This window comes from Platichthys flesus, chromosome 5, assembly GCF_949316205.1.
Source record: "Platichthys flesus chromosome 5, fPlaFle2.1, whole genome shotgun sequence".
NCBI lineage: Eukaryota > Metazoa > Chordata > Actinopteri > Pleuronectiformes > Pleuronectidae > Platichthys > Platichthys flesus.
Genome location: NC_084949.1, coordinates 21,489,662 through 21,503,149, shown reverse-complemented (window position 1 = coordinate 21,503,149; position 13,488 = coordinate 21,489,662). Strand labels below are relative to the sequence as shown.

The following is a 13,488-nucleotide window of genomic DNA, read 5'->3' as shown; positions in this document are numbered from 1 at the left end:
GTCAAATGCAACACACCAGCCTGATGGATAGGCCTGTTTATGGATGCCAGTCTGCCTGGTAGGCTACTGATATTACAATCAGCACCTGTGTACCTGCTGTTCACCAGAGCCTCCGTTATTCAGCTGAGGTCAGAGAGATGCTCGGCTGCGATTGAAGGATCGATGTCCAGCGCAGCATATTTGAAATCGGAATTGTAAATGTGGTCCTGCTTTGTCAGGAAGGCCTGTGCTGCAATTCAGATGATAAAACTAGACCCATATGTCATAGACTTCGAGTCACCATCAGTTCTCCGGCTTCTTTTCATCTGTATTTTTCATATCTCATAAATACAAAGGAACATGTTCGACTGGGTCATGATATTAATTATAGCGTATAATTCCTTGAAGGAAGAATTCTACGCCGCTGTTTTTATTTTCACGAAGCAAGCGGATGGCATTGATGAGTACCGTGTGTAAAGACATGTGATGTGCTGGAGAGCAGAATGTAACATTGCAGAATTCTGGTGCCTCTATAGCCATTATGGTTAATGACCCATCCAGTCTGGTTTGAAATGGCACCTCCACAGGGACATTCTGCAGATGACATACTCATCCACGGCTCGTTTCCAGCCGACATCAGCACAACAGAGCTCTTCCTCCGGATCCGCAGCAGAAAGACTGTAGATTAAAGATGCAGCGTGAATACAAAACCACTCTCAAACCTAGATTATCATTCATACTCCAGAGTTAAACCTGGAAGATGAATGGGTTTTTATTTGGTGTTGGCGACTTCTTCAAGCTGCTAGTTATTCATCCTGTTAACTCAACACCTCAAGAAAAAAACATGATGCACTTTTCTTTCTTGCACCACGGATTTTCATTTCCATTTGTTTAATGGCTCAGGTTAAATCAGTTTCACTCCGGCAATCACAGTCGTATTCAATCTGTATATTAATGAAACGCTGTGGCCAAGTTAAATTACATTGTAAAATGTCTGAACCTCTTTCAATAGATACTGAATTGTCTGTGAAGCTGTGCTAATCAAAGTTTTTAACAAGGGTCCTTTAAACAACCCACAGATAATTATCAACAACTGAACAGTCCCCCTCTATCGGGTGTTTTAGAATCTTTAAACTCACTGTTTCGCACCTTCATGGTTATTTTTCAGTCTCACCAACGTCACCAGCTGCATTTTAAGAGACAGATTATGTTCTCTCTTCGTTTTTCAGAAGATTAAAAATAAGCAACATGGAGAGAAAATATTTGACTTTGATTTGATAGCTGTGTTAACTGGATGTGAAAATTACTGTTTCTGAAACATTTGTTGTTAACAAGTTTGAGCTGAAGTTATTTTAGAGGCTTACTCCACCAAATAAGTCTAAAACCTTATTTTGAGTCATCTATGTATGAAGTAACCTAAAAATCCAGTTATTTACACTCTGTACATCATAAAACACACCTTACCCCAAGACCCTTTATAAACTTACTGTCAAAAACTAATTTAACATAGGAGAAAGTTAACTCTACTGTCATATAGTGAGTACATTGTTTTATGTTTTCCTTTATTTAAACAAGGTCTTTTGAAATTGTAATCTCTTTTTCAAGAGAGGCCCATGCACCAAAGTAAACATGCACATTCCAAAATAGTTGTACATTAAGAAAAGCAGTTACAATTCTATAGTGAATTAGTCTTTTTGAGTTTTCTGCAGCTCATTTAAAGTTAATGAGCATATTACCTGAAACCAGTCCCCCCCCCCCCCCCAAACTCAATTTGGACATGTGGTACAACTGCTGTTAGAATTACCTGCTAAAGCTCTAAGCCCTAAGTGCTGTGTTAATATGAGACCCAAGAGCAGAGGTAATGAGAGTTTTTTCAATAGTAATTGTTATAAATAATTAAAAATCTGTGTGATTCCCTTCTGTCTGGGTGAGGACCCTCTTCTGCTCATCTTCTACGAGTGAAAATTGTTATCTGCTGCCAAACCACGGAAGATACTTATAAATTAAATTTACTCTGTTGCAGTTGCAGCTCTGAAAAAGCCTACCACTGATAAACCTGTAGCTGCATTTGAGTCACCTTCAGATTCCCCCTGGTCTCCACAGCTCGGTCCTTTTATACGAGTCCCATTCTCTCCCTCTGCTTTGCACTCCGGACAACCAACCTTAAATTCCCCAAGAGGGGTATACTTTTCACCCCACACCCACTTAAGCTGGTGACAATAGCCGGATTAGAAAAGAATTTACTTCAGCGAAGCCTCGCGCAAACCCCGAAAAAAAGGCCTATCCATCACTAAATAGCAAAATGGGGGAATGAGGGAGAGCGGGGAGAATGCGATAGGAGTCGGTCAGCAATCCTAACCTGTCTGATGTTTCACCACGGCAGATTATAGGGAGCAGAGGGCCAATAGCACTGAGTCTCAAACAGCTCCCGTGCCTCAGCGGTCGCTCTTGGCTGTCTCCTTGATTTTCTGATTCGAGGATGAGAAGCATGCACACCTTTTCACTTTGTCCCCGACGTGCAGGTGTTTTACTGATGAGCATGACAAATCAAGGAACCCATTTAAGCTCTTCAGTCCGATCTCAACAGGTGCAGCGATGCCCCTGAGGCCTTATATGAGGCTGCTGCTGTGAGGCATGCATTTTCTATCCACTACATCCTAATAGAGAGCTGAACTTTATTTTTTACGGCTTTTATTGTCGCCGAATGAATTGGCTGATTCAGAAGAAGATTCCAGTCAATATTTGAAGGTGTAACTTTACCGATGAGGGGTTTAAACCTGCACTGTGATAAAGCATGGACAGCAGAGAGGTTCTTCGTCTGCTGCCTCTCTCGCCCCCTCTTCTCCTCATTTATCTGGCCTTATCCCTCTTTTGTTCCTCATCACATTTGAGCCACCGAATCTGCCCTTTGTGCTCCCAGTCACAAGCTGTGAAGGGCTACAAAAGGAATCGCTGACCTTGAATATTTAAATAAAAACATTTGAGGTTGTTTAATGTCCTTTGATATTTTACTAAATGCTATATGTGTGTAGTTTCTAAAACTTTGGAATTCAAAACATGTCCCGTTGACTTATTTTCTGAGGTTATGAGTTGTGTTAAACTCTTATTTCCAAATCCTTGTTTATGTATTAGTGTTTCCATGTGGCCACTTTGGTATCCTATTATCTCAGGGCCCTTCTAAGGATTTCACCGTGATAGCTTATGCCCAAAGGCTGAATGTCTAATGAGTTAATGCACTGAAGTCCTCAGTTCTCTACCAATTAACCCCCAAAACCACTGCAGCATTTCTCTAAATCCACACAGGACCTTTCTTTTTGTTCCCGCTCTAAAAGGGCTAAGCCGTCAAGGAAAGGGAAGGAGAAAAGGCTAACCAGTTAGCAAACATTGAAAAGGGCCAGAAAGGGGTTTAATCCTTATTAGGCTAAATTCAGACTAAGTGGCCCCAGAGATCTTTTCAAAGGGGACTTTCTTCAGGGAGTGCTAACTCTTACTGGGTGACGTTTGGGACTGAATGCTCTGAGCCTTCAGGCTTCACAGCCTTACGCTCGCTGCAAGCTGGGCTTGTTTATTTTGCTTTAATTCTCTCACACTCCAGCGCAGCTTCTCAGTTGTGTTTATTATTTTGTGACCTTGTAGTTTGTTTGACTTCCCCCGAGGCAAATAGTGCTTTACCTGTGTCCAGTGATTACATCTTGAATAAGTTACATGAGGCTAAAACAGTTGTCCCTCTCAATATCGCTGGACACAAATGGTCTTGACTACTGATGCTGAAGCATGTGCAATCTCACTTCTTTCTTATACATAAACGTTAAAGCGTGGTTCCTTTTGGATAATTCTCATTTTCATTGTTGTCCTGAATGTAAGATTAGTCAATTGTTCGATATGAATGTGCAGCCAGCAGTTTGTTTGTGTAGCTTAGCATAAAGCCTGGCGTAAACCAGTCTCTGGCCAATTAAAGTATTATATTTTGTTTAAGACACAAGGTAAAGGATTCAAAAACATGTTCAAATTCAGTTGATACAACATTTCACATGTAAAAATATTACCATTAATGTTGATACCATAATGTTAAGTAGTTTGGCGGTTACTTCTTAAAGTGTTGGACTTTTAAGTCAACTCTTTGGTTTTAAGTGTTTGACGTGTCACCCTTATATTATAGGTTTTCATATTTCCCCTGCTGGCAAAGCTACACTCCTCCCACAGTTCAACATTAATGCTCGAGCCAGTTGCATAAAGCCGCGCTGTGCAGAGCCATGGAGGCTTGAGGATTACTGCTGGAGTGTGAAAGTCGAGAGTCATGTGGCTGCACTGTCTTGAGGTCATATGATTCCCACTTCTTTTGATCACCATTGTTTTCCTCTTGAATGGCTTCTTTTTTTTTTTTTGTTTCACTTGCTGCCCAGCTTCTCCACACCAGTGCTCTCCTGGTTGAAGTGTAAACCTGAAATATGCCCGTGCATTTGTTTTTATTTCTTTCCAGTATACCTACAGTACTCCTACTCCCTTCTCTCCATCTTTTTTTGTTTTTCTCTCTCTGGCTATCACTCAATCGCAAAAGCAAAATCCGTCTTAATTGGCTCCAGAGGGCTCGGGGAGGCTTTGTGTCAGTGGTGATGAGGCTCCTGATTGGTCCAGAGGCTCCGGCAGCCAACAGATCCTTGTTAGCGGGTCGAGGTCCTTTGCTTGCTCGTTAGTCCGATGAACTCATTTGCTGATGGGGGGTGACAAGGCCTCGTTTACCGGGTTGGAACAGAGGATCTGCGGGGGGGCGGGGGGGGCGAACAGGAATATGGATAAGGAACCAGGCGAAGTAGGGAGTTGGATTGTAAGAGATATAAGATCAAATATTTTTGTGGATGCACCAGATGAGCTCTTAAATGTCAGCTTGTGTTTGTCTGGGCTTTCTTTCTCATTTGCTGCTGCATTAAAAGTCTCGGTCCCCTGGAAACTCCCTCTTGTTTTTATTGCAGACAGCTTCCTCTGTAGTCAGTCAGTGAGGGAAAACCAGATCCTGAAAAGCCCAGATGCAGCTCTATGCAGTGGTACACACATGTGCCTTTTAAACAAGGAAAAAATGGACGTCTAAGTAGTAAAAGTCAGGAATTTGCAACCTCTGCATTGTTTGCATGCACGTGAGAAACACTTAGTGACGTGTGTGTAAGTGTGGAGTGGGATGTGTAGGAGTGGGTAGTGGAAAGGCTTCTGGGGAATGAAAAGCAATCAGCGACTCTACATGCTGATAAGTCCACAGGTTTTTTTTTTTTTTTCTTTTCCTATTTAGTTTTTTTTTGTATGAATTCTATCAAGTTCTCCCAGCACCGCTTGTCCCTCGCCTCTGTTTTGATGTTGATGGATCACCTCTCTTCCTCCCGCTCATTAATTTCATCACCTTATCTCCCACACCACTTCATTTGACCAAAAGGTAATAATAAAACCCTCATCCATTATCCTTTTACTGAGGCAGCCATGCGGAAATACTTAATAACAGGCAACAAATTGCACTTCAATCACCTCATTTTCCTTCAAGGGATACATTACACGGAACAAGCAAATATGCATATTGTTGCCTTATCTCACACTCTTTATGCACAGTTTTAAAGATTTGTTTCCAACATAATTGATCTTTAAATACGTTTTTTTCATATTTTGGGACAAATATATGGATTCACTTTTTTTGTCAACTGGCGGTGGCTTGTGTCCCCTTCTGCTCAAGGGTCTTATCAGCACCAGAACACACCCACACTCAGGCTACCAGGCAGCCAAGGCACTTGAAAGCCTCATCTGTCTTGAACCTCGCTGCTGATAGTTGGTTTGTTGCTCTCCCAACTCTTCTCTAATTCAGCGTAGTTTCAATTCAATTTTTATCTGTCGCAGTGATCCACCTGATTTGACCTGTGTTTCCGAAAAAGGTTGCTGCAGGAGATTGGGTTTGCAAAAAGGGAGGGAGAGAAGGAGAGAGGGAAAGGACTCTTCTCCAAGATTCAGTGGTGACGCTTTTTGTGTGTGTGTGTTTGTGCGGTTGTGGTTACACACCGTAGCCACAGTCACCCGTCCCCTCTTCATGTGTCCCTCTTCATTCCGCCGCCTTCTGGGCGTCTGACAGAGACAAACGACAGTGCTTCAGAAATGAGCAGCGGCCCGGCGCACAAACAGGTTGAGAAAAAGAGAGAGGAGGTGGGAGAGCTGTGGAGGGAGAGACTGAGGGAAACAGCAGCGGCAATCAGGACTGGTTCCTTTGTTTTCTGTTTGGCTGCGTCCTCTCGCGTGACGCTTTGAAATTGATCTCGGGACTCGCCAGACCCCGAATCCATGGATATTGTTCCGCTTGACATGAAACATCAATAAAACTGTGCATGATACTCGAACCAGTCGAGTTGACGTGTAAGCTCCAGATCTATCAGATGTTCCCATATCTCAGCGTATTATTTCTTAACAGAGCGATCTTTGGATTCAGATATTAATATTTCAAAGGTGAAACAGACCTAGCCTGGTCTGGTGTCGTGCGTCTGCAGCATCTCTGTCTCATTTAGCCCGACTGATCCACTTCCACCATTTATCACAAAGAAAGCTGATGCAGCCATAACTCCGGTCTGGACAATAACCTCAGCACCATTGTAATTTGTCCAGACGTAGTGAGAGCAGGTCGAGTGTCTACGTGACGGAGGCTTGTCACCGTCCCTGCTAACCACTCAGCTGTTTCATCTCCTAAAGAAAAGGCCTCAGAAGCACAGAGAGCCATTTACAGCGTCCTGCAAGATTCATTGGTCCAGGGGAAAAAAATGATATCTGGCTGCTTCTGTCATATCTATCTGCGGAATCACGGACGGCAACTCCATCACTTCAGCCCTCGGCGTCCTCTTGACATCCAGTATGAGTTCTATGAGGGGGGGTGAAATGGGTCAACCACTCCCTTTTTGGAGGTGAAGGGTCACTCACCGAGCGTCTACTTATCACACACCTGACGACAGTAATTTCATTTTTTGATCAGCGAGTATATAAGAGATGCATTTTTTTTATCCACAATTGAAGGATTGAAATCTCTTTGGTGGAGGATGACATGCACTGGTATCTCTCAAGGGTTTTCACTCTTGATAACCATCACGTCTGTCAGCAGAGAAAAATGATCACAGCTCATTTTTCATCAAACTAAATCTCATCGTATGCGGAAATGTTTTTACCATGAAAGATTTTTTGGAACATATATCGTGTCATATATATCTACACTATGTTCATTGGGAAATATCTCTCCCAAGTCTGTATGTTAAGTTTGATGTTACCTTTAGCTGCCAGCTAGCTTAGCATAAAGACTACTACTTAGAGTGGTAGTAGTCAAGCCTGCAGGGGCTTAGGTTCTTCTGCAGCGGCTGCAGGTTCGGTCCCAACTCGGCCCTTTGTCTTCCCCCGCTCTCTGTCTGTTTACAGCTTACTGTCATGTTAATAAAGGTGAGATGCTCAAAAAAGATCTTTTTAAACATATACAATCTTCATCTTTAATTCTTCATGAATAATTGTATTTCTCAAAACGTTAACATTTAAAATTGTGATTTGGGCATCAGAATATGCCTCTTTTCTATAGTTCCTAAATTTCCATTTTTTACCAAAACAATTTCACTACCCCCTTTAAAAAATATTAGCTCGTATTATAAAATATAATTTTCTTTAATCATTCAAAAGTAGTGTTTACCCCTATGAGTGCTGAGCCACCATCTTTGTGCCGGGCCTTCTGCTGCAGTCTGTAGGAGACTGGTGTTCGTCTGGAGCCCCTGTTCAGGAGGAAGATAGGAGTTTGGCGGATTCAGCTGCGGCCGGCTTCTCCAAGCCACTAATCCACATTTAATTGAACTCCAGAGGGTTTGAAGTGAGTCTGTGATGCGGGCAGGTTTTATTCCTCGGAGACACAGCGAGGCAGCGGCTGTCCCCAGCTAAAGGTCTCAGCTGGTCCGCTCTGCTGTCCCCTGCCTTTAATGAGCTCCCTTAACTTAACACTAAGCCCAGGTTACCAGCTCGCATTTGAATATTTCTGATTTAATAACGCAAACTCCAAACCTATAGTGTCCCTTTTACCTTTCCACCATATCCCCCGTACGCCCCCTGTCAGCCGGCGCCTTTGAATCCAGCGAAGAGGGGGAAAGAAGCACCTAGTTAACAAAGCAGTGCTAAATAGGTTAGGAGCGAGTCTAAATGCTGGATTAGGAGGAGGACGACTCGCGGGGGCAGAGCCGAGCATCTGGGTCTGTCGGGAGCGGTGACAACCGTCAGAACAAGTCACTCTGACAACCACCGCAGTCTCCGCAGGGACAGATTCAACTCGGTTCATCGAGGCATTTTTTAAATCGCGGGCTGTAGCTGACATAGATCGGGTGACCCCTCTGACAGTTACCTCAGTGGAAAAGAAGAAAAACACTCTAATCAGATGTTTAACATGAAATGGGCTCATCCCCGACACGTCAGAGCATCTCTGCAAATTGACGCTGTTTGTTTCTGTTGCTTGTATTTACTGTAATTTTCTGATGTTCGTCTCGCCCTGTGTGCTGTGATATAGATTATCTTTTAGTGAACTAAGCATTTCCCTCACTCCCTCCAGCTGAATAGGCCCCATTCTCCTGCTGAAGGAATCTCTTTTTCATTGAGGCTGATCAATATAAGACATTAATCGTCCTGTTGAGGCCGTCATGCCGTCGCTGTTTGAAAAATGAGCTAACATAGCCTCCTGTTTGCTCCTCTTGTCCTCCTCCCTTCTTTCTCCTCCTGTTGGTGGCTGGTTTGTTTCTTTTTAAAATTTAGTTTTTTCCTCTTTCTGTGTCTCTCCAGATTCTAGCCTACACAGAAGGTCTTCATGGAAAATGGCTGTTCACAGAGATCCGGGCTATCTTTTCCAGACGCTACCTACTTCAAAATACTGCCCTGGAGATCTTCATGGCCAACAGAAGTAAGACAGCACCCACAATTACATAATAACTGCTTGATCTCAGTATTGGCTCCATCTATATTCAAAAACTATGTCCGGTGGCTTGAATTCATAGACCGATAGAAGAATATGAATATAATCCATATTAAAGCCATGTTTTCCTCTGTGCCTCTCTACAGCTGCAGTCATGCTCAACTTCCCGGATGCTGCCACCGTGAAGAAGGTGGTCAACAGTCTTCCTCGTGTTGGGGTGGGCACGAACTTCGGCCTTCCCCAGACCAGGTGAGACACACAGCCAAAGACCGTCACTCTTCTTCTGGGCCTAGATGTTGGAGCAGAGAACATTAAGGTTATAAATAGATTTGAGAACTCTGACCAGACATTTTCTTCCCCTCCCTCCCTTTCCGTCCCGCGCACACATGGGTTGGTCCCTCCCACTCTCTCCACACCTACATAATTGCCAAACGTAATTGGCTTCACACAAACAAAGTTCAGTTCATTTATTTATTTCCATCAGTGTGAAGTAAATAGTTGCTTGTAGGCCTGCGGGGCTCAACCCCCCCCCCCCCCCCCCCCCCCCGATTATATCTGCTCTACATCAGGGCATCCAGCGCAAAGTTGACTGCACGAAAATTCACAGGAAGTGTTGTGCTGCTTTTAGTGTGTAAATCACAAACATGGTGACTGCAGATTTGTTAAAGTTAAATCTGAAGAGTTTAAATACCAGCCTAAAGATTAGAGGACTAATTTCGAGACATGATCCAATATAAATCTGTATGTCGAGGGATTTGTTTCTGTTTCATCCTTCATGTTGGGAAATGTTTGAAATTTAAGAAACACAATATATCCATATGGCAATGTAATAGTGGGAGCTATACAATCGGTACAGAACAGTGGAGGTAAAAGTGCATCCTGTAATGAGTCATTGTGAATGTAGTTGATAGTGTGTGTGTGTGTATAAGGCAATGGGCTCATTAATCAAGCTGGTTTGCAGGCCAGGGACACCTTGCCTGTATGACCTCAGGACAGCTGTACAGGCCAGCTCAGTACACACAAACAACACACACACACACACAATCACACTGGTTTCTACAGCTACTACAGCATAAATTCATGTCCTATCCATGAAATGCCATAACACAACATGCACTCAATCACATTTCACTCCACTTGATGTAGTCCTACTCTTTAAAACAACATTTGGACAGTTTCACATACTTTTCACTCCTCTCTAAATGTTTGTATTTAGTTGTGATGTAATCTACATAAGATATAAAGAGCTATATTAATGCTCCTTGTTGTTTAGTGACAATACAGTGTTAAAAACCTAAAGAACACAAAGTGTGTCTTGTGGTATGCCCGTGTTTGGAAAGTCGTATTCTCACCTTTCACAGACCTAATGACTATAATCTCACACCCTGACAGTGATTAATTCCATCATTTTCTTTTGTTTTAATTGGATTGGGGGTCATTTGTTTTTGTCCTATAACATACATCATGTAATGGGGCCTTGTGTGTGTGTGTGCATGTGTGTGCACGTGCACAAATAAATTTGTGTTCGACCCAATTTATTGCATATTTATCTTCTTAATTACCGAGGCTGTAACTTCAATCGATTTTTCATTGAATGACATTTGTATCGCTGAAGTCTAATAAAGCCGTTTTTTTTTCCAGAAGTCACCAGTACAGCTCTTTTAAATACCAGTCCCTCTCTGTTGTAGGCGAATCTCCCTGGCGACACCGAAGCAGCTTTTCAAAGCGTCCAACATGACCCAGCGCTGGCAACGTCGGGAGATCTCCAACTTTGAGTACCTCATCTTCCTCAACACCATCTCCGGTGAGCACACACACACACACACACACACACACACACACACACACACACCACGCACCTCTGTGTTGTTGGTGCAGTCTGTGGCACAAACCTTTTAATAGATGAACATTCGCACAAACTCAAAAGTAGCAGAAATTATTTGGAAACTCTCGTATTTTCATTTTTCTCTCCTTCCACCAGGTCGCACCTTTAATGACTTGAACCAGTACCCGGTCTTCCCGTGGGTTATCACCAACTATGACTCCGAAGAACTTGACCTCACGCTGCCCAGCAACTTCAGAGATCTGTCTAAGGTAATGCACTCGGGTCAAATCCTCCCCTCGTCCTTTAGGAGCCTATTTTTTTACTAATTGCAACGAGGGAGGGGGAGGACAGTTAAGATGCATTGGAACATATGGATGTGTGTGTTGCACCTAAAGTCCATTTAGTTGCCGTGTAATTGCCATTGATCTTTGTTAAGTGATCCAGCTCCTCAGTCTCTGGTGGATGATTGCTATCTTTACACAGGTGTAGCAATGTCCTGCTCATTCCACCACTTAAGTATTTAAGTAGAGGACTAAACGTTACTTTAAAGTTTTAACATAGATGTTTTTTTTTAGGTACCTTTAACTATTGATTTGTATATTGTTGGCATCATACCGTATATCTCATTGTATCTGAAGCTGTTGACTTACGTTGGTTCAGTTAAATCCTGCCCTGCTGCAGTTATAGCAAATTTTAATCATTTTCTGTCCACAACGGAAAATTCATAGTTTAATGCTTTCACGTTTGACCTTCTGCAGCACCCAGGAAGTGAAGTAATACTCCCTGGTAGCTCCAGGCTTCAAGTGATTGAGCATAAAACAATGAAACCTGCCAGGAGATGCTCCCTGGCAGATAAATACACACACTCACACTGCTGAAATGGCTTAAAATGACTCTCCCCCATATTACATGTAGACGCCCAATTATTTACTTGCCTGGACTCCCTCCCTTACACGAGCAGAGAAAAAGCTGATGACTCCGAAGCTTGCCAGCTCCGCTAGTTGGACTGCAGTTCAGTTGTGCGTAATGGTGTCCAGTGGTGGGAGGACAGAGGATTAGTTTGAGAGTGAGATGATTGAGCGACTGTCTCGCTGCTGGAACCGAAATGACTGAATAAATCAGCCCCGGCAACAAAAAGGCATGTGTTAATGGACAGGGGAGATGTCGGAGGAAATGCATTTCAGAGTTGCACTTGAGGGCATTATGTTCAGGTCTCGGGGGGGGTCCATGTTCATGCAGGGCGAGGCACTCATCTAGTGATGGGACAGGAAACAGATTACAGTGAGGATGTATTTAGAGCAAAAGTGGAATTGGATTAATAAATGAAAAGAGCTGTGTTGATCTGGGCTGGTTGGTACTTGCTCCTGAGGGATGATGAAATAAGGACCTGTCACTTTTAGTTTGTTTTTAGATCAGACCAGATTTGATTGGAACGTCATCATTAGATTTTGAACACAAGAAAATCAATAAAAACCTGAAAAAATATATACATGTACCATGTACTTAAATTTTACGATTTTAGTTTTAAATCTTTGTAAGAAAAAAAATAAAATTTAGAGATTTTAATCCTGTGTACAGTCAAGGCTAAGATGTGGTTGGATGGTTTTATACCAAAAATATTCACAGTAGTGTGACTCGCTCACATACTCTGTTGGCTCTCTGATGCTCTTCATGCTTTAAAATTCCAGCACTCGAGAGAATGAAGAGTTTGTCAGCAAAAAGCAGAGAAAAAACAAATCCCCCGAAATTTGAAGGCTTGAAATTCTGTTATGATCAGATCCTTAAATACTTATTAATATCCACTTAACCATAGAGAAGGTATAAAGATGTGATCTGCACTATAACCCAGTTCAACACTATGGCCCTGTACAAAATAACATGACTGTGAATGCACAAGCACACATGAACCATCCACTCACAGGTCCATCCTCTCCCACTGCTGTCATACAGAGTCAAACAGCCCGGCAGTCAACACCTTGTCCCTGATGTTCGCCCCGGTGCTCCTTTCACTTTCGATCTGCTCCTCTGTGTCTCCATCCTGTGTTTTCATAGCTTTCCCCACGGTATGAGGCCGCATAATTTCTCTGTTTATCTGGCTTCATGTTGCCCAGTAGGCTGAAAGTGTGACAGTTGTGCTCGCCCCACCAACACGCACAGACCCACACAAACTGCAGCCCTCCCTCGGTTTCTGCCTCCTGCTCTTCTCCCTTTGCACTGCCTCGGAGTTTGGACAGCTCAGCCTCTGTGCTCAGTCAGGCCTCGCAGCCCCGGGGGCTAACGGGATGAAGAGAGAGATGGGTAAACGGAGGAGGAGGAGAACAGAGAGACAATCAGAGAGCAACAGAAAGAGGAGGAGAGTGAGAGAGAAGAACAACAACAACAACATCATTTGATGTCCTTGTTCTTCTTTCTCCTCAGAGAGCAGAACAGCAGCAGAGGGAGGAGGCCAATCTTTATTATATCTGTTTTATTCATGTTGTTGACACGTGTGTGAAATCAGTGTTCGACCACTGGACCGTGCAGACTGCAGTGTCTGGAAAAGGGCAGGCGGTGCTGTGCAGCCCACCGAATCAAACCCCCCCCCGCCCCCCCACTCCTCCACTCGCAGTCATTTGTATTCTGTGTTTCCTTTCTCTGAATCCTAATGTTGTGTGACCTTCACAGCAAGTTCAGGAGCTTCACACGTGTCCGCATCATTCACCACCCTGCTTGATTTCTCTGTATTGTTTCTCTCTCTCTCTCT

General features: G+C 43.3%; 1 protein-coding gene across 5 annotated transcripts in view; it reads left to right on the top strand.

Moving 5' to 3' along the window:
- The window catches only part of lrba (LPS-responsive vesicle trafficking, beach and anchor containing), a 173,383-nt gene that overhangs the window by 116,376 nt on the left and 43,519 nt on the right, over window positions 1-13,488 (top strand). For all 5 annotated transcript variants that reach the window (XM_062387882.1, XM_062387884.1, XM_062387883.1 and 2 more), the window contains 4 exons: window positions 8,791-8,908; window positions 9,067-9,169; window positions 10,609-10,724; window positions 10,902-11,014. In XM_062387882.1, the coding sequence (XP_062243866.1) occupies window positions 8,791-8,908; window positions 9,067-9,169; window positions 10,609-10,724; window positions 10,902-11,014 (450 nt within the window). The remainder of the gene's footprint in view (window positions 1-8,790; window positions 8,909-9,066; window positions 9,170-10,608; window positions 10,725-10,901; window positions 11,015-13,488) is intronic.